At 45.1% G+C, this 19982-nt stretch overlaps 1 protein-coding gene across 1 annotated transcript in view; it reads left to right on the top strand.

Moving 5' to 3' along the window:
• CEP120 (centrosomal protein 120) overlaps nt 1-19982 on the top strand; it is a 1008936-nt gene that overhangs the window by 780899 nt on the left and 208055 nt on the right. Inside the window, exon 15 of the mRNA XM_069625584.1 lies at nt 6228-6320. Coding sequence (XP_069481685.1) covers nt 6228-6320 — 93 coding nt within the window. The remainder of the gene's footprint in view (nt 1-6227; nt 6321-19982) is intronic.

The raw sequence follows: 19982 nt of genomic DNA, 5'->3' as shown, positions 1-19982 counted from the left end.
CCCCCGTTCCGCAGGAAGGGCTGCTTTCGGGAGCATTTACCTTGTCGCCACAAGAGCGTACTGGCCTGTTCTCCAGAAGGATGTTTTGGCTGAGGCCCGTAAGATCTGGGATAAGCCCCACATGGGCCTGCATAGCAAAAAGAGAATCAACGTCCATTACAGGTTTCACACCTCCGAGGAGATAGCCTTGGTGTCTTGTCCGCTCCCTTCCTCAACGGTGGTAGCTGCGGCCATGCTTCAATCCAGGCCGACTTCTGCGACCTCTACGGCTGCGGCTCAGATTCTCTCCAAGGATGGCAACATTCTGGACTCCTTGGGCAAGAAAATCTTTGCCAACTCAGCACTGCAACTTCGCCAAGCAAATACAGAGCTGATCCTGGCAGCAGCTAATATGAAGCTGTGGAAGGAGTTGGCTGATTTCCAGGAGTGCATTCCTACGGATAGGCTAGACGACTTCAAGGCCGATTTGTCGGGCACCAGGGTGTTGGCACAAGATGATCTGGAAGCTGCGGCACACCATGTGGATACCTCGGCTCGAGGCCTGATGGTGGGAATTGACACCTCCAGCCAAGCGTGGCTTCATGTGACAAGGTTTTCGAAGGAGGTGCAAGATAAAGTTCTGGACCTTCCCTTCGATGGCAAGGAATTGTTACATTCCTCTACGGATGACAAACTTACAAAGACTAAGGCAAGCACCCCTGGCAAAGGTCCAGCTAAGGCCCCTTATACAGAGGGCAGGGTCTCAGTCTTGATCCTTCTCTGGCTTCACAGGTTTTCAGGACCACCGGCACGCCAAACTGAACCTCCGGTTGGTGGCAGCCGTCAAACAACGTGGTCGTTTTTCTCTCACCCACCAGGCTCCTCTCCAGGGGAGCAGGTAGTCTCCATGCTGACAAATCTGCAAAATTATATTTTTTGTCAGTCGCACGAGACTCCGGTGGGAGGACGAATCTCGTCTCATCTGGAGGCGTGCCAGACCATCACCAAAGACCAGTAGGTTTTGTCCATCGCGTGGGCGGGCTTTCTCTTGCCCCTACCCCACCCTTCAACCCTCCTTTCCGACAGATCGGGACACCCTCCCTCAGAGCTGTGATTCAGAAGCTTCTAGTCCTCAGGGCGGTGGAACCTGTTCCCTCGGGGACCAACGGGGGGGCTTCTACTCTAGACTGTTCAGTGCCCAAACCCAACCAGGCTGGCCTGTCCACCATCCTCAACCTTTCCCATTTCAACCTTCCTCTTCTCCAAGAGAAATACAAGATGATCACACCCTGCCAAGTCCTTTCTTCGGAAGGGCGACTGACTCAGTGTAGTAGACCTTCAGGACGCGTATATGCACATACTGATATCGAGACTGCATCAAAAGTATCTGCTGTTCTCCCTGGGAGGGGGAGCACTTCCAGTTCCGTGGGCTCCCGTTTGGTCTCAGCTCGGCGCTGTCCGTCTTTACAAAGATGTCGGTCATCACAGCTTTCCTTCGGCTACAGGGTGTTCATGTATATCCGTACTTGGACGATTGGCTCCTGCACAGCCATTGTCCTCCGACAGCTTTGAGCAATCCCCAGTATCTCCTCCAGCTCCTGTTCCATCTTGGGCTGTCGGTGAATGCCCGAAATCTTCCCTGACGGTCTCCCAAGACCTGATCTTCCTGGGTTTCCGTTGGAAAACGATCAACTCCAGGGTATATTTGACGGCGGACAGGATTACGGATCTATTCGCCATGTGTCAACTCTTCATCCAGCCAGAGCACATGCTGGCTTGGTGGTTCCAGAGACTTCTGGGCCTCATGGCCTTGTGCGTGCTTGCTCTTCCTCTTGCGTGTCTCAAAATGAGGCGTATGCAGCTAGTTTTTCAGAGCTCTTTGTGCCAGGCTTCGGACAACATCTTACAGTGGGGAGCTCCTTTCAGGAGCCCTACCCACCAGTGACGATTACCACGGACTCCTCCCTTCTGGGGTGGGGAGCAACTCTGGATCATCTCCAGGTCTTCGATCTATGTATGCTACTGGACAGGCAGTTTTATATACATTTGGAACTCCTGGCTGTTTTTCTCGCGCTGAAAGCTTTACAACCATCCATCACGAACCGGGTGGTCCGCATCTGCACGGACAACTCGGTGTCAATGTTTTATATCAACAAAGAGGGTGGTATCAAGTCACCACCTCTTGTAGACCTTGCCATTCCGGTATGGGAATGGGCCATCCAGCACAGCATTTGGCTCCTGGCGTTACACATTCCAGGACAACTCAATGTGGCTGCAGACTCACTCAGACAGCGGCCAGCTATGAGTGGGAACTGAACATGGAATTTCTCTGTCTTTCGCCAATGGGGCACTCCAGAAGTGGATCTTTTTGCTACTGACACAAACAGGAAACTTCCTCTTTATGAATCCAGGAACGGTCTCAGGGCCTCCTCTCTAGGGGATGCTCTCGAGATTTTGTGGCACAACATGAAGGCATATGCCTTCCCACCTCTTCCTCTGATTCATCGGTCACTCTGCAAGCTCACTAATGCATCAAATTTGCACTCTCCTGTTCGTAGCTCATTGGTGACCAGCCGGATTCTGGTTTTCGGAACTTCAGCATCTGTCAATTTTTTCTCCGATCAGATTCCCATCCTGCTTCACCAGTGCGATCTGCAGATGTGGCACCCCTCCCCGCAATCATTCAGCTTGGCGGCCTGGTGCCTGAATTCAAATCCCTAGGGCAGTTTAACCGGTGGGAGGACAATATGCGCACTATCCAAGCGGCCAGGAAGCCTTCTACGAGGTCTCAGTATAGGAGCAAGTGGCTCTGGTTTTGTCACTGGTGTTTAGCTAAGCAACTAGACCCCAGACATGCTACGATTGACACTGTCCTTTCGTTCATTTCCCATCTGGCTGCTTCAGGCATTCATGTCTTGTAGGACTTACTTGTCGACTATTGCTGCCTACCTGTCCACTGACACCTGTTACTTTTCTTTGACAAATCCAGTCATTAAAAGGCATTTCACAGGTTTATTACATCTTTTTCCACCTGTACACAATCCTCATCCAAAGTGGGATTTGAATGTGGTCCTGACAGCCTTATTCCAAAAACCATTTGAACCCATGGCTATGACGGATCTTAAGTACCTTTCTTGGAAGGTTGCCTTTTTGATTGCAGTGACTTCGGCAAGGCGAGTAAGCGAGCTTCAAGCCTTGCCTGTGGAACGCCAATTCCTTTTCCTTCCAGAAGGATAAGGTTGTGCTCCGCACTCATCTTTTTTTCCTTCCTAAAGTAGTGACTGATTTTCATTTGAATCAATCGATTTCATTACCTGTCTTTTTTCTGAACCCGGCCTCAGACGCTGAGAGAGTATTACACAATTTAGATGACAGATGAGCTCTGAAGTTCTATCTGGACAGAACTGAACTCGGGAGGGGGGGGTGTAATAGGGGGTGGGGTGGATTTCCTCTTAACTCTTAGTTACGTTCGGAGACCCAATAGGGAAACCTGCTTCAAAGGCTACTATCTCCCGATGGATTGCCTCCTGTATTTCAGAAGCATATACCATTCATGCCCATGTTGTACTACGGCAAAGCGGCTGCTGTTGCCTTCCAAAAATATGTTCGCTGGGAAACCCTTGCCAAGGCAGCTACATGGGCTTCCCCATCAGCTTTTTGTAAGCATTACTGCTTAGACCTGAGCTCCAGGGCCGATGCTCAATTCGGCCAGGCCTTTTTCATTAAGGAAGTTCCATCCACCCGTATTACCTGTGAAGAGTGCTTTGGAATCTCCCACACGTATGGAGGAAAGGGGACGGGACGAACGAGTTAGACCAAAGTTACTCACTGCAGTGACTACCTTACTCCTACTCCATATTCCCCTTTCCTCCATACGCCAGCCCGCTGTCCCCTTTAATAAGTATCCTCTATTATTGCTTAAATGGTCGCAGACCTGGCGATAGAAAAGGACCGAAGGGCGATTTGTGGGGCAGAGCTCAGGAGGCAGGGTTATGGCCGCGTGAGGTAACCCGCGTAAAAAGAGAAGGACAAAAAATGTCAATTTCCTTTCCAGTCCCGTCCCGAAGGACGGAATGTCCCACAAGTATAGAGGAAAGGGGACTATGGACCAGGAGTTAGGTAGTCACTACAGTGAGTAACTTTATTATTTTATGTCATGCTGCAGTAATTCAGAATTGAGGTCTAGAAGTGTTTGGTCTTAGTAATGGCGGTACTTCTGTTCATACTCTACCATGTTGTCTCCTTTGTGTCTTGAATGGATGCCGCCATTCATTATTCCCTGCCCGTGTATTCTGCAACCTGCTCCCTGCCCCTGCCTACTTGGGTCTATGCTACTTGTGTAACCCTGTCTCAGCATTCTGCTACCCTTCTACTTGTTTGATACTATTTTCCGGCCTAGTTGTGTTGCATAACCTATTCTACTCTTAATGGCGGCTGTCACTAGTCTTTTGCTAACAGTTTACTAAAACTTTCTCAGCTAGTACTTTCGTTTGTGATTGGTAACAGGTGGGGCCGTAGCCATTAGCAGTGCAACTCTTATCTCCATTGCCGCACATGGCTGCCTCTTCTGCTTCTGCAAGGCATACACTGTTCTCATTCTCTGCCTCCGAACTTTAATCACACTGGTCTAAAATGTGTTTTTTAAAGACCCTCAGAATATGTGTGATTGAACCATACATTATTTTTACTGCCTGAGGGATACAGGCCCCATATGCCCATACTGTATTAAATCTTCTAAAACACCTTTCGTACTCTTGTTTTGTGCTGTTGCTACAAATGGTGGATGTGGGCTGGGGAGTCTGCTTCCTCCAGTTTCCTGTATACCTGAGTATCAAATAACATATTCACTTGAGGCCATTTCTTGAGGGTTGACTGCAGAAGGATTTCAGTCAACTGTTAACTAATCTGACTTACAAATTGCATTTTACAAAGCCCAATGTCTCTTCACCACCACTCGGACCCCCTGATTATTATGGTAAAAGGTTTAATGGATTGATTCTGAGCGTGATGAGAATCTGCCAATTTTCTTTTTTGCCCCATGAAAAGAAAATCCTAAGGGAGTAATGTTACCACTTGTGGTACCATCAATTGCCCGAGTATTGACGTAACTCTCATGACAGAGGTGTATCCTCTGATCGGTAGACCTGCACTTTTTTATTTAAATTATAGATGTGGCACTGTTTTGTTGCTCTGCTTTCTTTCCACAGAGTCTTTTTGGTCTGTAGATAGCTTAAGTCTCATTCAACATTCTACTCCCGGGGGCCTGAGGACTAGAACATCTATGTATTTTTCTATGCATTTATTTTGAAAAACATAATGCACAATGAAACCGTAAAGAAGAAAAAACTGTAAAAGGAGCCCATTCTAAACTCAAACTGAAGACAATGTCCTAACAATGTTGTCTGGCTACCACTGTCTATTTTAAGTTGTCATTAAATAGCAATTTTATTTTCTCCTGGCGCAGTCTAACCAAGATAAAACTTTGCCCTCAATTCATCCTGGCATAAATGTGTGCATACTCCGGTATCAACTGAGATTTATACATGGAGACATGCCTGGAGTTGGCCTCAATGGTCGCATGCATCATACATTTTGAGCATTCGCCAAACCTAGATATTTCATTTTGTTGGGCATACTGCTTCGTTCATCAAGAAAATGCTTATTTTCACAAAAAAACTCTACTTTGTTTTAATGAAATATGAGCAGTTGTAAATGTATTCTACACACACCAACACTAATGTTCGAAGGGTAAACAATATTGAGGTCCAATTGTATGCATAGTTTCCCCATTTCCTCTACAGAAGAATAAGACACATTTTCAGTAGCAAAACAAACGGTTAATTGCGGAGAGGCCGACAAGCTGAGTGCAGATCCTTGAAAGTTACATGCCTTTTCTTGTTTGCCAGTGCCCACAAAGCACCCTACTGTTATTGTAGTGAATTGCTTTGCATGAGCACATTTTCCTTTGGCAAGCGGATTAATGTTGCAATTTGAAGGCTAGATTTATGCTGTTTCTGTGGGTTATTGCAGTTTGGATCCAAATGAGAGAATTCAATAGGCTATCTCCCTGGGAGTGCTATGTCCTTTATCTTTACCCATTTGTTTTTCTTTGAATGCATGTTTTTAAATTATTTAAATGCAGTCTAAATTCCTAGTGTTCTTTTTTGTTTGTGTTTGGGATTTTAAACCACATGCCAGTGTGCAGAAACATAACCTATCATTTACAGTGTGGGTGCCTTTCTTTTCAGGTTGCTGAATACACGCTTTTGGAAGAGCAACTTCAGAAAACATTGTCAGATTTGGAAAAACGAGAGCGACAGATTGCTAATGCTGAAACTGAGGTATGGAAAGTATTGTGGCTTTTAGAACCCTTTTCTAACCCTACTTTTGGGAAGATGTTGCTGCCAGTGGCTCTGGCCAGTCATTGTTTTTGAAAGACCTGTTTATACTGCTTCAACAAGTGTCAGTTTATATTGTACTGCTTTTTAATAGACCTGGTTTGAATGAGTACAACTTAAGGTTTGTGGTGTAGAGCAGAGGTGCTGGAAGGCTAGCAACTCACACACAGAGGGGGTCCTCGGTGACACCATCAACTTTACTATATTGGCACTGCTGTGATGAATAAAATATAACCAGGATCATTCCGAAGACACCCACATGCATATTTAAATGGCAGGCAAGGTATTATGTTTGGGCCCACACAAGCAATGTGTTGGGAGATTAACAGCTGAATGTTTAGGGGAATTGGAGCTACGATTGTGGCATGTCCATGCTCCAATACGCAAATTAATAATCCACTCCTTAATCTCTTTAAAACCAAAACCACTCGTGACCTGAGAAGAATCAAATATGAGACCTCTACTCAGCAGAATATTCGGCGTCATCAACTTAAACTGATCAAAGAACTTGCCGACGACACTTCCATCACAATTAAGCAAGCCGACAAAGGGGGAGCCCTTGTACTCATGGATACAAATCTATACAACACGGGCCGTCTTAAACTACTGGATGATAGACAGACTTACTTACTGCTTGATAACGATCCTACAAATTACATCAGCACCATCATCAAACAGACAATTGAAAAGGCTAGTACGATGGATTGGATTTCAGACAAAACGGAAGAATTTTTAATTAAAACTAACCCAATCATCCCAGTTTTCTATGGGTTACCTAAAATTCATAAAGATCCCAAAGACCCGCCCTTTAGACCAATTGTCGCTGGTACTGACAGTATATTTCAACCTTTGGCGGTCTACCTTGATACAGCACTGCAACCTCTGGTACAGAAAATACCGACATACCTAAAAGACACCACACATTTTCTCCAGAGAATCAACAACTTACAGATCAGCTTTCCTGATCCTCTAATATTCTCTATGGATGTCACAAGTCTATACACTTCAATTCCCCACGATGAAGGCATAGCGGCCCTAGAATGGTTTCTTTTACAACATGATGAAATTCAGATTCAAAAAACCTTTGCTATTGAACTTATCAACCTGATACTCTACAACAATTATTTCAGATTTAATGATAAGTACTATTTACAGATTTCAGGTACCTCTATGGGTTCGGCTGTGGCTCCGTCCTACGCAAATATCTTCATGTTCTACTTTGAGAAAACCTTTGTTTTGGATCACCCACATTGGAAACACAGAATACACTGCTGGTTAAGATATATTGACGATGTATTTGGCATTTGGAACGGCACACATCAAGAACTGACAGATTTTTGGCAATATATTAACCAATGTAACCCACGTATCAAATTCACTATGGAAATTGGCACACCACAGGTGAACTTTCTGGACGTAACAGTAGAATGGAAAAACATGGAATTAACAACACTAATGTACAGAAAACCAACTGATGTTAACAGCTCCCTTCATTTCAACAGTTTTCACCCGAGACATTTAAAAGAAAACCTACCGTATAGCCAACTATTACGGGCTAAACGGATAACCTCCAACATAGAAAAACTTCAGACAGAATTTGATACTATAAGATCAAGATTTCTAGAAAGAGGTTTCCCGGAAGAAGTAGTAGCTCAAGCTATTTCCAGGACACAAGTACACCCCCGTAACTTATTACTTAACAAACAACCAAAACAAACTCAGGCAAACCTCATCTACACATTGAAGTACTCTGCCCAGAGCTTTCAAGTCAAAAAAATCATCACTAAGAATTGGGATCTTATCAAATCAGATCCTAACCTCAACCGTCTCTTTCCAGTCCCCCCAATGCTAGCATACAAACGAGGACGGAACTTCAGAGATATGCTAATCAAAGCTGAAAGACCTAAAATACCTACCCAAAGGACTTTGAAGCAATCAAGAAATGGCACTTTCCCGTGCCTAAATTGTCAACACTGCTCGAACATTATCAAAGGTAATTACATCAGACATCCGAACAATGGTAAAAAGATTTTCCTAAAAAACTTCGCAACCTGTGACTCCAAAAATGTCATCTACACCATTAGATGCCCCTGTGGGAAATATTATGTTGGGAAAACCAGTAGAAAAGCTAAAGAAAGATGGACTGAACATAAGTCCCAGATTCGCACAAAAAATGTGAAGTCACCTGTATTCCGGCATTTTAGAGACAATAAGCATAACATCTCGCAAATGAGATTTGCAATATTAGAAGTATTACACCCCCTCCAACGAGGAGGTGACTTACCCAAACTTTTGGCACAAAAAGAATTGTACTGGATTCATAGACTAGATGCAATGACCCCACTCGGTCTAAATGAAGAGTACTATTTAGGTCCATTTATTTAAATAACACCTTCACTAAATTTTCTCTTTCCATGCATCTTCATCAATGTCTCTTTAAAAAACACTTGATATGATTGTTGGTTAGAATTATCATAACCACATTATAAGATTGTGAACCAACTAACTTGGACAGTTGACATAGAAATGTTAAATGTTTTCAAAGTTTATTCATATTCAGTCATTCTGTTGACTCCATCCCGGTAATATACAATCTGTATGATTGATATTCCCTTTACTAGACTGTGAACCAAACGGGTGGGCAGAATGGCATTGGTTGGTTGCATTATAAGTATGTACCTTACCATTAGTATCAACTATAACTACAACTCTAGTTTTCTACTTATATTATTCATGACACTTTAAATGTGTGGATGTTGATCCATATGATTTTTATAAGTTTAGCCATCTGGATTCCGGACCCTTGCACGAATTATATTAATTTCAACCATTAAGGGTTATGCACATATTGTGCATTGTTAATCCCCTAGAGGTCATATTATAACATTTCCTTCACCCCGACACTAGGTTTGTTTACATGTTGCGTCATGCACGCGTTTGCATGATGACGTCACATTGTAAACACGCCGCGGTCTGTTTTTCTCTTTTCACTCAATTGATTAAGCTCTTATAGCCCTACGTGCCCCTTTAGAGCATCCTTCCAGAGGAGACTAATTAGATTCCATTCTGTCTAACTTGCATCCATCTGAGCCTGGAGCTCAGCGCACAGTATGACGTACCACACGCAAGCACGTGATTACGTCACACTACTAACTACTTGATAAACAGTGGCGGCACTTGCCAAGGTGTCGAGCAACCCTTTTGGCAGCTGGTCTCCGTGTCCCGCACTGTCATACACTAGGTAAGAATTTTAAGCTTCCAATACTGACTCAACCTAGGTTTTTTGCAACAAAGCTTTCTAACACCCTGTTCACTTTCTGTGTCCATTACTGAGACTCTACCTACTTTTTCTCAGCGCTCCAGTCCAGAACAGATCTCCAAACCTTTTGCGGTCATTGACTACCACTTCCCCTCAGCTATCCTTGATATTGGTCAACCGCGTTACCGCTGTAAGTGACTAATTACTGGCTTTACTTATTCTATCATAACTATGTCACATACAACAGTCTAAATAGACGCTTTTGATGTTCATCTCTACAGATAAGGACTTACCATCTAAGACCCGCTGTCTTGTTTAGACGAAGGCCTGGATTTCCCGTCCCAGACCACCCCCGTTCTCTTGAAGTACCTCTCTTATTTAAAAAAAAACACAAGGTTAGATTCTCTAAATAGTTGCACAGTTGCTCACTTTACCATATTAGAACTTCAATGTATTGACTTTTAGGATTTTTTCTATATATTTCCTCATTCGATCATAACAGTGAAAATACTATTAACCTAGTGAATTTGCCATCAGTTTCTACAGTTATTAATGAGGGACAGGTCTTCCTCTTGAGGGTTAGTGGATACTCAGTATATTTAAAATGTCATACGTTCTGCTACATAGGTAATCCTTGTATGTCATGGGTTATTGTGATACATATCTTGATCTAAAATGAGTTATTTGGAAATGTTGTTGAACAAATTGCTGTTGGTGTAAATATATTCCTAATGTACATATTATATATATATTTTTTCCTAGAAACCTTTGTTATTGCCCCTGATGAAGAGTGTTGTAGCACTCGAAACGCGTTGGGCCTTCCACAGCTTCAACATCAAGAATAAACAATGAAGAATGTTTCTTGTAACCTTATCTGATTCAAAGTCATTATTTTGAACAAATTACCTTTTTCTATGCATTACCATTTACAGACTTCCTTGAATTTATTAAGAAAAATCACTTGTTAGATATATCTACTTGTTGGTCTGGTATTCCAGATATTAGATAGTGTGCAGGGGACGTAAGTTCCCGGCTTGGGAACTTAAATTTTCTTCATTGTATTATGCATCCAAGGTGTCATGGTTGCCCCTCTCTCCTCTGCACCTCATACTTGATAAGCATTTTTTCTAAACACCTAGTATCTACGTTTACTCTTACTATTTACAAATATTTTTCCTCACTAGGGTGTGCCATAGTTGTCCTATCCTTCCCTTCATGCTCCAATATGCCCCATCATGAAGGATAGGTAGCGTAATACTGTGGCTTGCTTGGTAAAGGCTTGCATTAAAGCAGCAATAGTACATAGAAACTAGACAGAAGACAGCTGTTGGAGAAATTGGACACAGGGATATCATTTGAATTGTTGATCTATATTGTCTACTTTGTCCAGGTGAGCAGCTTGATGCAGTAATTGACTTTGGTTTTCCAACTAGAGTAGAGGAAGCGGCATGTGGCAGGAGGGTGTTGCCTGTGAAGGAGCCAATTTTCCAAGCAGTCTTTCCCTAGTGTCTACTGCTAGGAGGAGCTATACATTAAAAACTCCTACCCGGAGCGTCGCAGAGTGTGGCAGGAGTGTGTTGCTTGTGAAGGAGCTATTTTTTGCAAGTAGTCGTTCCCTGGTGTCTACTGCAAGGAGGAGCTATCCATTAAAAACAACCCGATGCGCAGCATCGCTGAGCGTGGCAGGAGTGTTGCCTGCGTTACCTGGTGGACTAAGGGGAGCAGCATGCAGTAGGCGTAGCCGGTCCCCCCGCCCTGCCCAAGCGATGAACAACCCGGATGCGGAGGACTTTAACCGGCAGGTGTCGATGCATGCCAAGTGCCCCATGTTCTAACCTATATAAAACAGACCAAAGACCCTATGCCCTACTCCTGTATAGCCCCCTTGTTGTGGGTACCCCCTTACCATGGGAAAAAATCCCCTGTGCATGCCATTCCCCTGTGGTGGGGTTCTCCATTGTGGTGTGTATTGCAGCTGTATGTAATTTCTTTGCTGCAGCACATTGCCTGCAGGAAACCCTCCCTGTGGCGCGGACACCACTGGTGCGGCATCTGGCACAAGCATTGCCCCTTCCATTGTGTATTTCGCCAGTTTCTTTTGCACCAGTTTGATTTCTGCCTTTGCAGTTTCTGCTGCCTGTCTCTCGCTTTCCTTCTTTTGCTTTCAATAATGCACTATCGTCGCCTGAATTTCAGGCCACACTTTCGCTTCAATACCCATTATCTTATCTAGTGATGCCTGTACTTTTATCTGCTGTCCTTTGATCAGTATATTATAGAACAAGGGTTTGCATTCATCCCAGAATCTCTGCATCTCTTGTGTCCAAACTTTTATATACTCTGCAGGGTCATCATCGCTTTTCATTTCATGAGCCACCACTGTCCCCAGGTCCTAACTGTCTGGATACATACTTCTCAAAATTACGCTCCGCATTTATTAAAGGGAGCGCTGTCGTGGATATTTGTGCTTAGTTGTGCCCCTTTGTGTCTTGCCTGGATCCATATTTTGGCTGCCTGTTCTCCAATTTTGCTGCAAATAAACTCTTCATGTTCCAGATCGCTAATGTTACCCCTGGCGTCTTTTTCTCAAGCGCCTGTATCCATTTACTGCCCTCTGCCATGAGGGAGGGGAGGCTGCATATTAGATTTTCTGTCCATTGTTTCCCATGGCACATAATGTGCATCCGCTTTTCCCTTCTGTAATAATGGCATTACTTGTGCCTTTGGACTTCTTCCTCCCCTTTCAGTGGTAACTTGAGTTAATCCCATTGTAACCTTCCCTATCTCGCTGCCGAAGGAAGTGGACCAGTCCCTGTCGCTCCAGTCACTGTCCTGTAGTTTTGTTCTTTCTTCCCCCTCCTCCTTGTTTTGCCGGGCGTCCATTCGTCACTATCCCCATTGCTCCAGTCCTCCTCTACCAGTCCTTCATTTGAGGCAGAGTCGTCACCTCCTCCTACCTCTTCTTTTTTCTTTCTCTCTTCTTCCTCTTTGTCTAATTTGAATTTTATTCTCCCTGATAGCCATTCTGCCTGATCTCCCTTACTTTTTCTCTTCCCTCACACTTTCTGCCTCACTAAATAGTGTGCCCACCCGTTGTTGTGTATTCTTTTCTATGTCTGCTAGGTATTTCCTCTCCCCCCGTGTACATCTTCCTTTGTACATCTCTATATCCTTTCCCCCTGTTTTTTGTTCCTTGTCCTCCTGAGGTTTCTCGCTGGGGGTTGGTGTATCCCGCTGCAGGCCGAAATGATGGGTGAATACCATAGGGCGGAGGCGGTAACTTCAGTCTGCTCTCATTGCCTCTTTTTTTCACTGTTTCCGCTTTTTTTCGGTTCATACAACTTCCAGAGACCCAATATGTTCTGTCTACTTTTCTACTTGGATCCCTTATATTTTGTTAACAAGTATGAAAACGTATTTTCTACTATTTTGCTGTAATTTTCCCTTTCCTGGCCATGCATGGAAACACTGACCTGCAGTCTCCTTGGGCCATTGAAAATTGTACTTCATTATTTTATTGCGATACTGTGGCAATTTGCAGCACATGTGTTCCAAGAGACTTTCTAAATAGGCCATTATTTCCCTTTATTTATAATTTCTCTCCCTCATCCGTCCCACACGTAGTCACTTCCACTGTCACCTCACTCAATGTTCACTCTGGGCCTCTCTGTAGGTCCAACCAGGCACTCAACTTGTCACACTGGCCCTCTCCACAGGCCTGACCTCTCACTCAGTGTTGGTATCCAACAGACCTCTGCATGGGCTCACCGTACCCTATGTTGGAACAAATACACGTGCCTTTTTGACACCATCTGCACACACGCACAGCTACAAGGCCAAGTGCACTATTACATGAGGTAATTTGTCCACCATGAGTCCACACCCTAAAACACCATTAACTACATGTGTGTCCCTCTCTATACCCCAAGAAAAAACTCACGGACACAACTCTTATGCCAATGATGCAACTATACAATTGCTGGTACTGCGCACAGCTCCCATCTGACGTAGTTTGCCACACTACGCACCTCTCCTGCTCTAATGCAGAAATCTCACACCTGTGTCGACTCTCTATTGGGTGGCACGCACTAGTTTCTTCTACTACCACGGCCGATCGTCGTACCTCCTTGAGGATGTGTTCTATACACCAAAAGAAAGCAATCTATCCACTAGGTTGTACTCTCATCCTATAGAGACGCTCAAATTCCCTCAGCACCGAGCTTTCATTAAGAATCGCCCCTCCCACTGAGTGCGGGCGGCGCTCGGGACCAGGCAGACCTTTGTCAAGTAGGCGTATGCAGGGCATCCTCAGTGATGCACGCTGATCAGGGGTGAGGTCTCTGGACCTGCGCCTCCCTGGAGGACTGTTTGGATACCCTCAGTCGACCAGGAGGACTGGGCATCTTTTGGTGCCTCCAAAAATGTACTTGCGAATCCTCCAATCCCACCATATGAAACATCTGAATCCAAAAAAGGAGCGCACACCAGGCAAGAAGAAACGCTGTTTATTAAGCTGGGCGAGCACAAATCAAACAGAACAGTGGCCAGGTACTGATTGATGAGAGCTGACATCTGGGCATACAACGAACACTAATGTTATACTCTGAACACAATGGACAAGAAACTAGACACAGTTGTAGCTCAGGTTCTCACATTTTTCAGTGGCTCCCAGAAAGTTAATTGGCCGAGCTACGTCATATCCTCAGAGCGGACATATGTTAGTAAAAGACGATTGGAGTGAAGTGATCCACCGCATCCCAACTAGTCACCTCCCCATGTGGTGCCACATCAATTCTCACCCCTCCCAGGATCAGTTTGCAATTTGTGAAACAACATTTCTGCTGACCATCAGGTTATTCTGCTATTGGTGAGCACCATTTGCTAAAAACATGAGACACCCTGGTTCTGGTGGGAAGGGAGACATTCACACAGTGCCTAATGAATGCTGACCTTCGCAAACCCTGTGTTGGATACTCCTGGCCACCGGCCAGGGACATGGAAACGTACTGTTTGATTGGTTCTTCCGGGAGCGCCTTGCAACTCTCCATTCCAATAGACACCTGCCGTGGCCATGTGAACGATTCTCTGGTTTGGATCCACCTCCGCTCTTTCCCCCAAGTGCCCGCAGGAGTGGCTTGTTGCCTTGTTATTACATCACCCACTGTTGCCTTGGCTACTTCGGTTTGCCTCCCATGTGCAGCTTTAGCTCTTGTCTCCCACCTCCCTAACCCGTTATGCATTTGATCATGTGTCCAAAGCAAGGGTTCCGAGCAGGGCCCAACCTGGGGGAATCCCTGCTAAATGCTTGTGTCCAGGATTGTCTTTATTTTTGTCTGACGTGCAGCAGTTCCCTGGGCTGCTGGTACAGCATGCACATCCCTACATTTCCCTGCAGAGCCTCCTTTTCGTGCTGGGACTAAAATGTATTCTGTATCCATGTTCTCCGCCCGGAAGGTGTCTTGTCCCCCCTTGCTTACTCTCACTGGTGGTAGGTGCACCCCCCCCTGTCTGGCGATGAATTAGCACCTTCAATACAGAAGTAAGGAAAGTTTGTGCAAAGCCTCACTTGGTGACGCCTACCAATAAAAGAATCAACATAAGGTACAGGCAGGCTGCTTCAGTTTGAGTAGGTGTAGTTATCATGCCCCAGCCATCTACGTCGATGGTAGCGGTTGCTGCCATATTGTTCAGGCCGTCTTAACCTTCCGCCACCTCAAATGTTAAGCCAAGAATACTGTGTTCTGAGAAAAAGGTCTTTGCAAACCCTGCGCTGTAGTTGAGGCAAGCTCATGCTACAGCACTCTTAGCGGCTGCGAATCAGAGGCTTTGGAAAGATCTGGGGGTATTAAAACAAATGTATCCCACCTGAGCATGAGGATCAGTTTAAAGGCAGTCTGGTAATGCCAGACTGATCGCTCAGGATCTATTGGAAGCAGCGGCTAACCGCATCAATATTTCTGCTAGGGGTGTTGCTATTGGGTCAATGCGTGTAGACCGGCATGGGTTCACCCATCAAATTCATGAAGGCGGTACAGGATAAGGTACTTGACCTTCCTTTCGATGGAAAATACCTCATCCTTAACACCACGGATGATGAACTATCTAAAAAGAAGGCATGTACGCTCACTGCCAAATCCCTGTCGGTACTGAAAAAACTGCCAACAGACAAACCATCTGCAACTTCCCAAAATTATTCATGCTCCAAATCCTTCTCGGGTTTCTGTGGGTTTTGTGAGGGGTCGGAAATGGGGTGGACACACTTGTAATGTTTTAAACATCAGGTATCTTTATTATACATAAAAGGGTTGGAGGAAAGCCTTTCTGTCGCTATCCTAAAGAGTTTCCCTACATGGGGAAACTAAAACTAAAGATCAATCTGTGTCTTGTCAAACATATAAACTGTCATTGGGCCTCATTACGACCCAGGCGCTAATGGGTTAACGGCGCCGTAAAAGGCTGCGGCGCGTTAACCTATTAGCGCCTAATTATGAGGTCCCTTTGCGGGACCCGACATTAACGGCTGGTGTAGACTAGCCGTTAAAGTAAGGACCCGCAAAGGGACCTTGGTGCTAATTACGGTGCCGCAATTTGCAGCACCGTACTTAGCGCCTTCCCCATTACCATTGAGCCCTATGGGCCAAAAATGGGAATGGGGAAGGGCCATGGAGGAAGGGGGAATTACCGTCCGCCAACCTTGTAATGGGGTGGTAATTCCCCCTTTCTCCATGGCGGAGTCGGTAACTTACCGGTATGGACCGTGGTGCTAATAGCACCATGGTCTTCCGCCAGGGTCGTAATGAGGCCCATTGTGTCCAAAACATACTACCCTGAGCCTCACACTAAAATTAACACAAAGTGCAAGGAAATGACTTGTATTTGGCAAAAGGTGTTCACAACTAAGGCAAGTGGACAAATCCCATAGAAGCAGTCTTTTCCAAAGAGTCCTTGGATCCGGAGGGTGATTTCCCTTCTCGTGGATTATTGAAGTATGATGGCAAAAGTCTTTCAAACAATAGTTTCTTAAGGATGGTAAAAGTGTCTTTCAAATCACTGTTTCACCAGCGTTTCCAGCCGCACCGTGGGGCAATGGAAATGCGTTCTCTCCTATCACTATGCCAACACTGGAAGCTTGCGAAGCCCAGACCAAGCTTTGCCGACTCGCGTTGCTGTCAAACTGATGCCAGAACATCTGCTCGTTCCGATGATGTCTGCTAAACCAGCTCAGAGCCTTCAATGTGGATAAAGACGTTGCACACCAGTTGAAGATGCTTTTCAACGAGCTTCCTTTCCCGTTGCACCGGCGATGTATATTTTCTCTGTTTCACTCTCTAAGTAAGCCTCTCCTTGACAGACTGTTTCCCTATTTCCCTTGCCTTTGCACTGCAATTTACCTTCTTGCTCGCTCCTCCTGCTGGATGCCTCGATCCTCATCCTGCCACGTTTGTTTATTCTTTGTTGTTCCCACGACTCTGTGTACCTGTCTTGATTGGGGCCACGTTGTTCTCTTCCCCTCCATTGTGACAGTCTCTTTCTCCGCTGCTCCAACCTCATTCTGCTGTTTGGTGTTTTTTTCACCCCTTTTGCCAGGGATTTTTCCTCCATACCTTTGGACCGATCTTCAGGCAGCCACTTCTGCTCCTGTTATAATCCCTTGAAGCACAGTGCTTTCTAGGGAAGACGGGCCTCATCTCTACTCGCCCTCTGCACGAAAAGCTCCACAGGTTAGGCATGTTGCCGACAAGTTAAGGATGGCGAAAGTGTCTTTCAAACAATTCCTTAAAGTTGGTAAAAATGTCTCTTTCTAACAATTCTTTAAGGATGGCAAAAGTATCTCTGGTGTACTTCTTTAATTATACTTTGCAAAACAAATATGTTTCTTCATACAACTTTAATGGACCTCCTGGTATATTCCCCTGACCGGAATCCTTAATCCCCTCATGTACTCTCCTGGCAGGGATCTTCACACACTCTGTACAGCTTGACTGGACCTCCTGGTATATTCTCGTAGCAGGAAGCCCCTTCTTGGTCTTACCAATCCCCTGGTGTACTCTCCTGCCAGTTATCTTGGGAGCAATGTTCACTGTCTGGTGTGTGCCTTTGCCCAGGACCACTTCTTGAATACTCTTTTAATTCAACACAGTTGTTACTTCACTGTGCTGTCTACTTCATTGGCTTGAGGTACTACTTTTTCAACTTTCCCCCAAATTGATATTTCATGTATGGGGACTTGTTCAAGTTCTGTCTTTGTATTTCACTGGGTCAGTATTGAAATATCGGTCTGTACATATGACTGTTGGTACGCCCGGGGTCCCCAATGGCTCTGGGGGCCTCAACAGTATATTGAAGAATTTCCACCCTGTGGCATGTCGCTGCAGTGAAGCTCCCTCTCTGGGACAACCTCCCTTGCAGTGCAGACTTCCTTTATAGCTCTCCAGGCAGCTCTGCTTTCACCCGCCAGCATGACCTCTGTTCCTCTGCACAACCGCGCTCCCAGTAGCTCCGCTTTTGCTGCCGGCTCTTTGACGGTTTTCTCTTGGTGCCAGCAGCATATTTTATTGGTTTTGTAACATACAATCACTGGTCCTCACCGGGCCAGAGCACAATAACAACAATAATAACATTCGATGGAATACGTGCTCAAGTAGATCATATACAAAATATTGTACGGAAAGTTCCCTGTTGCAGTGTTCGTGTCCTACATTCTAAGGTGTCATATCATTGAAGATTTCAGAGTTCATATCGCATCTTCCCATCGTTGCCAAATCTTGTCTGCTTTTTCAGGGCATCCCCTGGCTTTATACACTCTCCTTTGTATGGTGATGCGAATCTGTACATCAGTGATCCACTGGCTTACTTGTGTACTTGTGGCGTTTCTGCAGCTCCCCATAATTGCGCTATATTCCTTTTAATTATTGCTGTTGCCGTCATGAAGAAGTGCTTTTCGTATCTTGACAAGTCTATCTCACTGTCTGCTCCCAGTAGCAGTAGCTTGGGGTCCCAGGGGATCGTCTGTTTAGAACTCTTGTAAGCATGTCGCAGCATTGCTGCCAGTAATGGCTGATATTTGTGCATTCCCACAGTGTATGAAAGAAGGTTCCTTCCTCTCTATGGCAGCGTAAGCAGTTAGGTTCTGTTATCTTACCCCAGCGATACAAGGCTACCCTCGGATAGTAGATTCTGTGTAGTATTTTCACTTGGACTAATCGTAATCTGGTCTATATGGCAACTTCACGGGGTACATTAGTATCTGAACCCAGTCTTCCGCCATGATCTCCCCAACTTCAGTTTCCCACTTTGTTTTGAGCCGTACCAGTTCTGGTGTGGCAAAGGAGGTGATGACACTGTACATTACTGTGGTGACTTTAGCTTGGATATGGTCTGTTATTACGTTACGTTCTAGTGGAGTACTATCTGCCAGCAAGGGTAGGGAGGTGCTGTTGTAGTGCGTGCCGAAGCTGTGTGTAGTGGTACCTTTTCGCCTCTGGGAGGTTGAAGGACAGGGACAATTAATCGTAGGATCTAATGGCGCTGTTTATTATAATGTCTCCCACTTTTTCTAATCCACATCTCGTCCATGCTGGCCATTTCGGTAATTTGGCTACCTCATGGAGATTTCTATTGTTCCATAACGGTAGATTGGCATGACTTTGTCCTCCCAACCTATAAAAGTATGTGATTCTGCCCAAATACAAGACATCTGTGCTGCCATTTTTCGGGGGGGATTGCTCTGGGTTTTGCCGTGAATAATTCCAAGAGGGGTGATGCCCGTACATGTGGCATTGTGTCGTCCGCATGTATTGCATTGTTTACTACCGACATCTGGCTAGCCTAGTAGTATGTCTGTAGCATTGGTAGGCCAATGCCGCCTTCCCATATCAAACTTTGCAGTGTTTGAAGGGCTATTCTCGGGTGTCCACCTCCCCATAAGAGTTTTGTAAGTGTGCAGTCTATTTTCCGGAACGTCTTTAGGTATATGCAGAGGGGCATTCTGGAGTACATATAAGTAGCGGGGAAGTGTCAGCGTTTTAAATGGTGCACCTCGACCTAGTAGGGTCAAAGGTAGGGACATCCAGTGTTGCACGTCACCTGCAAATCGCTCTGTGATGGGTTGTAGGTTATTAGGTGCATAATCATTGAGGTTCCTTGTGATCTTAATACCCAAGTATTGGAAGTGTTCGGTGGCTATTCTATATGGGCAGAATCATTCAATGCAAATAGTGTAGATTTGGACCAATTTACTTTTAGGCCACTAAAAGTCCTGTATTTCTGGAGTAGTTGTCACTACTGGGCATGTCACCTTGGGGTCTCGCAGATATATCAATAAGTCATCTGCATACAGTGAGACT

Source organism: Ambystoma mexicanum, chromosome 6p (assembly GCF_040938575.1).
Source record: "Ambystoma mexicanum isolate Mex_15411 chromosome 6p, UKY_AmexF1_1, whole genome shotgun sequence".
NCBI classification, from domain to species: domain Eukaryota; kingdom Metazoa; phylum Chordata; class Amphibia; order Caudata; family Ambystomatidae; genus Ambystoma; species Ambystoma mexicanum.
The sequence above is the reverse complement of the archived record's forward strand: the minus strand, read 5'-3'. Positions and strand labels throughout refer to the sequence as shown.